At 38.6% G+C, this 11245-nt stretch overlaps 1 protein-coding gene across 3 annotated transcripts; it reads right to left on the bottom strand.

Annotated features, from left to right (window-relative positions):
- Nucleotides 1-835: 835 nt before the first annotated feature.
- LOC133519817 (uncharacterized) lies at nucleotides 836-4385 on the bottom strand. Of its 3 annotated transcripts, none has more exons than XM_061853929.1 (2): nucleotides 2976-4385; nucleotides 836-2555 (listed from the first exon to the last, which is right to left on the bottom strand). In XM_061853929.1, exons 1-2 carry the CDS (start codon nucleotides 3559-3561, stop codon nucleotides 946-948), a joined length of 2196 nt encoding a protein of 731 aa, XP_061709913.1. In that variant the 5' UTR covers nucleotides 3562-4385; the 3' UTR covers nucleotides 836-945. The 3 variants fall into 3 exon arrangements, with proteins under 3 accessions (XP_061709913.1, XP_061709915.1, XP_061709916.1); XM_061853931.1 differs by having other exon boundaries at nucleotides 3027-4385; XM_061853932.1 differs by lacking the exon at nucleotides 2976-4385 and having other exon boundaries at nucleotides 836-1978; nucleotides 2436-2558.
- Between the last annotated feature and the right edge of the window lie 6860 nt (nucleotides 4386-11245).

Below are 11245 nucleotides of genomic sequence, written 5' to 3'. Positions count from 1 at the left end.
AAAACGATTACTATAACAACCAAAACACTTAACTTTATACCTCAAATGGCGAATACGCTTTTCTGACGACTCACTCGGGCTCCGTTTTCAACCCCCGCTAATGTTATCCAAATAGCGTCGCACAAACGAAAAAAAAACACTATGTTCCTCACTAAGCAAATGTAATAGGGTTGGATTCTCTCTGGCATTGCAGCTTGAGAGCTGCAATTTCAAAATGGTCCTTGTCACAAGGTGATAACGTGAAACGTCAACATTTGTATGAAATTCCACCCCGATTTCGCCGGAAATCCGGTGACGACTGATACGGGAAAAATTAGGGGAATACTTAAGCTCTTTTATATAAAAACTTTGAGTAGGTACTTAATTTTTACCCGATGTACGTCCATTTCTATGGCACGCCCTACAACCCAAACGGATAGACGGTTTTTGACATATATATATATATTTAATTCGTCAGAATTGTGGTAGTGTCATAACTTATATAAATTTTGAAAATAAGGCCCTCAGGTTTTTTTCTTACCATAGCAATATGGGTACCTAACAAAAGCTATTGAAGAGACCGTTTCAAAAATATGTGTAAGCAGTCGGGTTTTTTGTTTTTGTAATTATATGTGATTCCTCTTGTTGTTGCCTATTTTAGAATTACAATTACTTGGGTGTAAATGGGGTTAAGTTTCGAAACAACTGTTATCTAAATGTTGTCAATAAACCACTCAACTATCTAAGACTTTTAATTACCTATTTATAGAGACTTGATAAAATAGCTTTCATGTTTATTTAGGTATTTACCTACAACTTATTGGTTGATATTTATTTTGATGACTTTTCAATTAAGAAGGTGGCATATACCATTTATTTAAGTATTTGTAAGAATGTTTACATGTTAACATGAAACTAAGAAAATATTTTTATATTACACTTATATATATTTATAAAAACTAAATACTAAATATAAAATACCTCCCCAAAGCTACCCGCTTCTGGAATACTCCCTAGGATGCTAGCAGCATTGCCCCTTTGCACCGCCAGGCTCAATCTTTGGGCAAAGAAGGAGCCCGCCCTGTGGTCGCCCGAGACACCTATTAGTCGGACCGACACTTCCTTCATAAATTGCTTTGTGTCGCTCGACCATGGGCCCAGTGTTTCTATGGCAAGCGCCGCAAATTCGTATTGATCCGTTAGGAACGCATATTTGCGGCGCTTTAGTGTCTGGGCCTGGTCCGCGGCAGTCCCGGGCTTCCGAGCCGATCCTTCAACGTGGGACGGGGCTAGCGTATCGACGCAGGTAGCGTCCCACGCTAAAGGGCGGCCAAGGCTCCAAGGCACAAGAGTGCAGCCATCAGGTCTCTTGCCGTCGGTGGCAGAGAGGCCTGACGGCTCCAAAGTCGCAGGTAGGGAGGCGGTGCAAAGGGCGCGGCGGATCAGGTCGTTTAATGTGGCGTGTCTGTATAGTCGGCCTGCGCTCATTTGGCAGTGTAAGCCATGCCGTCCTAGAGCGTCCACAGGCTGGGCGCATCTACTACAAGCGTGGGGCTCGCATACCTTTAGGCCCAGGCGGAGGCAAACAGCGATGCGTAAGGCTGGTGGCTCTAGAGTGGAGCCAAGGTTTCGCGATGGAAGCGCGTGCAGCCAATGCCCGGATTCCTTTTCGGAAACGGCTAATAGCCTCGCCCGTTCGTGGTCGTTATGGCAGTTTTGTAGTAGAAGTTGGTGGTGCATTTTTATACTTATCGCGTCCCATGCTGCTTGGCTGGCTTTCTCCTCTGGTATCTGCTCGACGGGATGGTCTGCTCTCCATGCCGATTCAGCGTCCGCCAGGCACGACACCGACACATTAGCGGTTGAAGGGATACGTAATATACCGCCAATGAGGGTGATCGTGCTATAGGCAGACGACAGAAAGGCTGGGAGAGCTAAACTGCCCGTCAAACGGATACCAAGACCGCCATATTTGATCGGGAGGGTAGCTTGGGTCCAACTGGGGGATGTAAAAGTAACATTTAGGATTTTGCCAACGGTGTCTCTTAAAATTTGGTCAATTTTTGCAGTCATTATGGGGAATTTCCAAAGTGGGGCGCAGCGAAGGATGTACAAAAATTTAGGAGAGAATAGACACAGTCGCAAAATGTAGAGGGCCATGTGTGGGCTGATTTCGTAAAATAGGTTGGAACACTTATAGAATTGATCTATTTTTGAATTTATGGATAGCGGGATGGATTCGTCTAAAATGGGGGCTCCTAAAAGTGTGAGAGTTTCGCGGGATAAAATGGAAATATTTGGCGTGAGCTGGTTAATCTCGTTGATTAAAGTGGAACGGGTATTGGGTGGAATGGCTTCTGAAATAAACATTTCACACTTTTTAAAATTTATTGAAAGGCCAATTTCTGCGAAGCGGTCAATTAAAGTTTTTAAGTCGGCTAACACAGATGACTTACTTCCACCGATGGTGCCGTCGTCTAAATACCAAAAATTTAGTTCGGATGTAAGCTGAGAGATGACGGGATGAATGGCTAGGCTGAAGATTGCGGGCCCTAGTGGGTCTCCTTGCTGGCATCCTACACAAGAAAGTATTTCGTTATTTTTATACATGAGCTTTGAAGTGGCCCCGTAACATTGCCAAAGGTAGCCATAAATTTCTGGTAAATCATTTTCAATTTGGGTCAATAGGATTCCTCGGTCTATGGAATTAAACGCGTTTTTAACGTCAACTTTCACAAGGATTTCAAAATTTGGACTGTCTAAAAAAGAGCGGGTCGCATGCACTGCCGCTTCACAACCTCCTTTAAGCCCAAAGCCCAGCTGGGTTGGTTTAAATTTACTTGTTAGGCGGGAATGAAATTCACGACAACAAATTTTGGATGTAAGACGCCGAAATGTGTTTCCAACTGCAATTGGTCGTATTCCGCCATCTTTTTTACTGAGCGCAACAAGATTAGCTCCATATAGTAATGGGACGATGTCTTGGCAAACTTTACCCGCAAGCATTAGATTTGTTAGTGTGGTTAGCTCCTCCAGTAAAGTCTCACCGGCATCTCCCGCAAGCGGGCTAGTTAAATCTTTTAGGTGTTGTGGGGAGATGCCGTCTAGTCCGCCTGCTGACCCAGCTGGAAAGGAGAGTATCGCATGTAAAATTGCAGTTTTCGATACTTGTAGTGGTTGGGAAGTGGCAGCTGGTGAGTTGGGCTGTGGCGAGGGCATTGAAGCGCAGGGATGTTTCTCTTGCAGAGCATTGAGCACGGCAGGAGAATATGTCGCCAAGGTATCGCTAGAAAAAAGCAATCTAGTTGCTCCCTTTAAGTTGCCATCTGATAATTTATTTTCTATTGATTTGCACTTGTACTTTAGCGTGGTTGATGATACACGGGGGGTTTGGTCTGTTGGGTTGTTAGCGGGATGAGGAATGGGAAAAGAGGGGTGAGTTACATTACTTTTGATAATTGATGTTAAACTCCGGTTTGATTTAATGTGTGGAATATGTAAATTTTGATAAGCAAATGTTAAAAGACGTTCCCAAGAAACATTGCTGTTTTCTGCTACCACTCTAGCTATGCACTCCGCCATGCTTCGTGCTACCGGGGCACGAGCGCCTTTAGGAATACGTTTAGTCAATTTTGCTTCGTTCTTAAGGGGGCTAGTAATTGAGCTAGGGATGTAGTTACCGGGTTAATATTAACGCTACTATTGAATGCCACATTGTTAGTCGTTGTTGGGGGTGGTTGCGGTTCGATTCTGGGGCTGTGAGCGCGAACGCAGTGAATATTAAGGCCACGTTGGCCTTTGTAGCGTTTATGGTCGCAGCAAATGGGACATTCCAGGAGCGGGATCTGAGGTGGGGCATTTTGAGCTGACATTGAAAATTGTAGGTAAAAATACAAATAAGTAAGAGTATACAGATAAACACTAAATAGTAAAAGAAAAGGAATTATTTACAACACATTTTTAAAGTCTTAAATGTGTGGAATGTTTCCCAACAGCGAAGTAGATTCGTTCAAAGGAACAGCCGTTACCTTGCAGAAATGCTATACACTTAAAGCACTTAGAGAGCACCACTTCCTAGGCTGACACACTAACTAGATTCGTCGCAACGGGTGTCAGTAGTAATACTTAAATAACACTATAGAAATCACTTGTAAACAAGAAATTGTATCGCGGTTGTTGATATTTTTTACATTGACATTCTTGTCATGTCAACCGGGCCGTGCATCGGCCGGCGCTCCTTTTGGGCCAGGCCTGCGATCTGCGGCCTTCGCGGATAAATACTAACCGCTGTACGATTACTGTAAATTTCTTGATACATATATTGTACGGAAGGATTTATAAATATAATTGCATTATAATATTTTGTGGAAAAATTTCTTAACTTCTGACATATTTTTTGACTTTTTTTATATTTATAAATCCAACAACAATTTGAATAATATTTTGAACGCGAATTGCCGAAATATATAATTATCAATTATTTATTTTAAACTTTATTGCACAATAAAAATAAGTACAAATGGCGGACTTAATTCTTTAAGGCATTCTCTACCAGTCAACCATATCATAGTCATATATTTTATCTATTTGGAAAAGTATGAGAAGATAGCAGATACTTTTTGCGCATTGTTTCATACGCTAATACAAACGCTAATACCTATTAATGTTGACTATACCTACGCCATGCCACAAGAACGAATCTAAATTTTAATTAGGTTACCTACTAAATAAATCCGTAATCCATGCAATATAACATTAAAAGAATAAGTACCTAATTATAATACATCTCAGAGTCCGCATCCCCCAAATTCCGTCATGGTCCATTAAGCTTTTATATTTCCACCCCGTGACAAATTGTTAAAGGAAATTTTACGTCGTCTGTCGTAAACATTCTTTACGTTTCTTTGGGTTTTATGTCATGTCGTGGGTCGTGGGGGAGCAATGGCCAATCGATGTTAACACGATTAGAACAGGACAAGGTACGGTGCTCTGGGGCCGATCAGTTTAAACATTTTATGTGACGTGATGATAGGCTATATGCTATATGTAGCTCATCATAGTAGGGCTACAAAACTGTTGAATTATTCGTAATAATTTCTGTATTCTTGGCTTACGTATTTCTACGTTGAGTTACCTTAACGTAATTTAACTTAGGTAGCAAGGCAGCTCGACTTCGCTGGCTCCCCCATGTGGAGAGAATGGGAGAGGATCGTGCGGCCAAGAGTGCTTATCTGGGGCGACCAACTGGGAGACGTCCGGCTGGATGGCCTAGGTACCGGGGGATCGACGAGGTCCAGAAAGACTTATGCGACATTCAAGCGAATGAATGGCGTCGGATCGCACTGAATAAGTACCAATGGCGAAACCACGAAATTTAAGTGTCGGAGGCCAAGATCCACTTCGGGTCGCCGAGTCACTGAAAGTAATAGTTACCTACCCTTTACCCTTTGGTACCCCTTTAGAGTACCTAGAAACTAAAATAAATAAATAAAATGATAAATTAGGTATACGTTCTGCAGACTTGTTCACAAACGTCTGAAAATGAACAGAAATCCATAATATCAATCCCATTAGGCCATCCCCTTGATCGTATCTAAATCGAAGATAACACGATTAGGGCAGGCCTTTAATAGACCCGAGGGTCCGGGCTGGCCCCTGAGGGGAATTCGTCCAAAATTTACTATTCTGCACATTTTCTGGTGCAGCTCACGAAAATCCCCTTTGGTCCGTATAGAACATCAGTAGTGGATGCCTAACTATCAAACTGTTTGAAGAAAAAGAAATTGTATTACAGGTTGTAGGCTCACTATCAATAGTAGCGGATGAAACAACGTGCCAAAAGTATCTGACATCCCAGATAACTATTCCAAATATAGATAAATTTCTAAAATTCACGTTCAAAAGTATATCTTTTACAGTCCCAGTTGTTCTATATTAAAGACATCACTCACACATTCTTATGAAGCGTTACTTGATCCGCTAGTTTTGATGCTGACTGTACTAAATAGATTTGATGAGATGAGATATTGCTAAGCCAACTTAAGAACTTTAGAAATAGTTACATATACAAATAAATGCATACATTTTGTTGGTTAAAGTAATTTTCGGTTTTATTTTAAGTATAAGGAAGCTACTGTACCTACATGTACATAGGAGAGTGCTATAGTAAACATCCCTATAATGGAACAGGCACTAGTAATAGTCGTAGACAAATCCTGTAAAACAAGTATTTACCATCAATTTTAATTCCTAGGCAACATTTTACTATGAAGAAGAGCCAAAGAGCTGCTTAAGTTTAATTTTTATTGACATTTGTTAGTTTGAAAACGAATGGCGCCATACATCCCATAACTGGAGCAAAAAACCACAGTTTTAATTGGTTAATAATATTGAAACCAATTGCAGTAGCTTTAATTATATATAGAAAAAACATAAAGGACGAATTGGACATTTAACTTTTAAAGCATAAAGCGGTAGAAATTTTACAGGTGTCGGCGAAATATCAAAAATACCTACTCCAAATTTTCTCTTAAATGTCCCATGATTGGAAAATTATATATATATATATATATATATATATATACATACTTAATTAACCTTTAATTCTAAAATGTCACTTCTTATCAAGTGTAGGTACCTTTTTATTAGGATTGGCTAAAAATCGAACCCAACTTTTTTATCTTTGTTTGTTCATACAAACCTACTACACCATCAATTTGAATAACTCAGTTTACACTTCTAGTTTCAATTGTAACTTAAGGCGAGTTACAATCAATCTAATAACTAGTGTAACCGGGGTCATTATTTTATTTATTTATTTTATTTTATTTTGATAGGCATAATAACACAATGCAGGCAACAACATTTAACATATTCCATACATAAGTATCTTATACACTACCCACACCACGATTACACTTGTACACAACACAACCACGGAACTATTAGGTATTAAGCTAAGTACAAATTTTCACTATAAAATCTTGTTATTAAAGGCAATAAAGAATATAGTAAAATATAACAAACTGTTAGTACGATGAGATATTTACTTACAATTTTGGGACCGCAAAACATTTAATAATAAAATTTATAATTACATTTATATTTTTTTTATGCTATTGACACAAACTATTTTGAATATTAGGTAGGGTAAATCGCAGATGACACGTGGCAATCAAATTTCGATGATGTTAGCTTAAGTTTTACGGAGCAAATCACTCTCAATTAAACCGTACACAATAAAGAATCCAAAAGTGGCAAAACGAAAGCATTTGTTTCACATCGGCCACGGTTCAACGGGTAATTGTCAAGGTCGCCAATAGCACGGTCTATATAAATTTATCAGTACCTTAACTCGTGATTAACGCTGATCTAGTTTATCGTAAGTATGCATATTTGACCAACTGCCGACTGACGTCTAAATTGCCCTTGAATGACTGGCCGTTGATAATATCACTTTTTAATTCATTCAACTCTTATTATCTACATCAGAAACTTTGAAAATAAAGAGCCAACCGCAGCAGAAATAACACCTCGAAAGACCTTACGAGCCGTGGTCAGCGAACAGGCTGAGATCTTACCGCAAATTACTTTTAGCTATTGCTTTAATCCAGTGGTTCCTAACCTTTTCAGTCCTGTCACCCCCAAGACTAACTAGGGATCCTGATTTTACCCCTCTTCCCAATAATCATCAATAGTCTTTCTTATAGGTCTAATCTTTGTTATTTTTAATCAACCTGATTACTTTCGTGAAATACCAGTTTTACCCCCACGAGGGTAATTACCCCAGGTTAGGAACCGCTGCTTTATTTCATCAATAGGTATGTATTGTATATAGTAAGTTCATGTGCTACTTGCTTTCTCTAATTGATTTTACCAGAGGAGGCCTAGCCAAGATGGCAATCGTTTGCAGAAAACGAAACAAACCGCTATCATTCCATATATTATTTAAGTTTATTGCCTAGGGTTTCGTTTCGTTTTCTGCAAACGATTGTTATCTTAGCTAGGCCCCCTCTGGTCAAGACAACATTGAGCTTGAGTGGAAGTCTTTCGGCTGATATGATGACATGACTACGTCAAACTACTAACATGTACCTCTTCCATGGCAACAGACTCGTGCGGATTAAGTCAATACACTATGTATCCTATTTCAGTTGTGCTATCTGAACTCAGAACAGCTCACGTCGATTCAACCTACCAAGCGATTAACACCCTTATATCATTGTTATAGCGTCTAACACGCGGATCACGATGAAACTGTGAAAAATGTAGATGATGTAATGTTGTTTAGTGCCTCAAGTAAGCCGCAGGCGCTAACTCATTGTTCTTTTGTTATTATTTCGAGAGATTGTCTCAACTTCCTGGTGTGTTGTTTTGATACGAAATTGGTAAAATTTGGAATGCAGGCAGATCCAAATCTGTCCTTGGCATTTATGTATTGTTGACAGAAGAATGATTAGAATATTGCTGCTTCTGGCTGGCTTTTATATTTTCCGTCTAGCTAGTGTATGCCAAACGGGTTTTCAATTGGATTTACCCTGAAGTCTAAATGGCATAGATTTTGTACCGCGGCCATAGAGTGGACTGTGCTAGAAAAAAACTAATAACATACAAAATTTACTATACAAGCTTTTGCTAAAAATTACTCGCTTTTTTTATAAAATTAGAATAACTTTTTAGTTTCGTAAAATACCTACATATTATGTAGGTATACTTTTTAGGGTTTCGTAGCCAACATGTCCAATCGTTAACGATCCGCAGCGTAACGTAGCCATCTCTCTCTATCACTCTTCTATATTAGTGCGATAGTGACAGTAGCGTTTCGTCCGCTACGGAGCGTTAACGATTGGCACGTTGGCTACGCGGGCAGCCATGTCCGTCTGTCCATCCGTCCTCGGATTTGCTCCGTGATCGTTAGTGCTAGGAAGCTGCAATTTGGCATGAATATATAAATCATGCATGGTGACAGAACGGTCAAATAAAACTAGAAAAAATAAAATCGGCCAAGAGCATGTCGGGCCACGCTCAGTGTAGGGTTCCGTAGTTACTCTTCCGTCACAATAAGCTAAACTGGAGCTTAAAGTATAGTAAATTGTTAACCAAGGGATGAAACGGTACCTTTCACGCGAGTTAAACAAATAGGCAAATTTGCATAATCAGTACCTAATTAAAGTAAGTCATATTTTTTGGACCTATGGTTCAAAAGTTAGAGGGGGAGGGGACACATTTTTGTTTTCTTTCGGAGCAATTATCTCCGAATATATTCACTTTATCAAGAAATGTTTGTTGAAGACCCCTATTAGTTTTGAAAGACCTTTCCAACAATATCCCACACTGTAGAGTTGAAGCAAAAAAAATTTTTCACCCCCACTTTACGTGTAGGGGAGGTACCCTCGGGACAGACAGACAGACAGACGGACATGGCGAAACTATAAGGGTTCCTAGTTGACTACGGAACCCTAACTAGTTGACTACGGAATCCTAAAAAGAAGGATTGCCTACAAAAAGAGATGAGATCTCATTAATAAAGTTTTGAGATGTAATGTTTAAGATTTGCCTATTTTAAAACCGTATCAATACCTATTACATATCTATAATTTTTAAATACATAATGACTTGGCAATCGTACACAACGCTTTATTATTATTATTTACTCGTATACTCGTTGTGTATTACTTAAACTGCATGTCATTAGGGCTAGCGCTATGTTCAATCAAGATCAAGTATTTTAAAGTTGACAATTTTTCCTATGTACATAAGCAAGCAAAAAAAAATAACGATATCTAATATTGATACGATTCTAAAATAGGCAAGTCCGTGGAAATCGAGTTCTGTGGACACCCCACACTCTTGACTAAGAAAACCGACTTGGTTGAGCATTACATCTCAAATCTTTTTTGTACTAAAAGAAGTGCGTTGCGAGACGTGCTTCTTTTTACATATAATATTTTTATGGGATATTTTTTATAACTTTACAATAAGGATTGGATCTTTGTTATAATACGATTAAATACGATAACATGATACCTTATTTTACACAACGTACTTATATTAATGGAGAACTGAAAAAAAATATGTTTGAATAACAAATAACCTCGTGAGACTCTGTGTAAAATAAATTGTACATTAGGTATTAAAGTTTTTATTACGTATATACTTTTACAGTATAATGGAAGCCTTTAAAGTAAAAAAAAGTGGCTGTGACATAATCGGACAGACAGACGGATATGACGAATCTATAAGGGTTCCGTTTTTTGCCATTTGGCTACGGAACCCTAAAAACAAAACAATTGGCTACTTGACTGTTTTTTGTGAATAATGACAAACGATCTCGATTTTCCTAAGGATCAAATGTCTATATAGGACTCATGGCATTTAAGCAACACAAAGGTCAGAAATGAGAGTTAACAATTGATACGCCTCTAACAAAATGATAAGGTGATGTGACGTCACATCATATAAGTCTGTCCTAAATGTACCTATGGAAGATCAAGGAAATTGTCATTTTGACCCTGAAATACTGCGTTTATGTGGATAGTTGTAATACAATTTATTTTTCAATAAAATGCGAGGAATCGAATGGTACTATTTTCTTTTCTATTTTTGAAAGACAAAAAAAAAAAAAAAAATTATAATCTCAATATATTTTTTTAAATGCCTGTTTTTTTATAATGCATGGCTAATTTTTTATTCATTTAACTAAATTTCGTTATAATATTCAACATGTGTCAAGTATGTGTGTGTGTGTGTATTTTTTTTCAGAGGTTGTGCAATAAAGAGGATTTGTATTGTACCCAATTGCTTCGAAAACTCAGACGGTTAAGTTGTTTTACTAGCTGATAATAATAACATTTAGTGCCTGAGCGAATTACGTATGCGGTGTTCCCAGGCTAAGTCGCGAGTAAAGTCACGAGTGGGTAGAGATTAATGGGGCTTGTCGACAACCAGAAACGTAACGTTGAAAAAGTAGACTATATTAAAATATTCAAAAACAAAGTCAGCATGTTATGTAGCAGATCAGACTATGCGCCTACTTAATAAAAAATTGATTGATAAAAGAGGTATGTCTCTATATACGGAACAATTAGGACTGTGAAAGTTACTTTTGTACGCGATCTTTAGAGATATAGGTAGGTAGGTATCTCTATTTGAAAGAGTATTCCAGGCTGGCAGATACATTTGCGTGTGATTTCATCTGCTACTATTGACGCTGACTGTACAATATTGGATATTGGGTACTTCAAATATATTATGGGTTATGTTTATA

This window comes from Cydia pomonella, chromosome 7 (assembly GCF_033807575.1).
Source record: "Cydia pomonella isolate Wapato2018A chromosome 7, ilCydPomo1, whole genome shotgun sequence".
NCBI lineage: Eukaryota > Metazoa > Arthropoda > Insecta > Lepidoptera > Tortricidae > Cydia > Cydia pomonella.
Note: the sequence above shows the minus strand (reverse complement) of the source record. Positions and strands in the feature narration are given on the sequence as shown.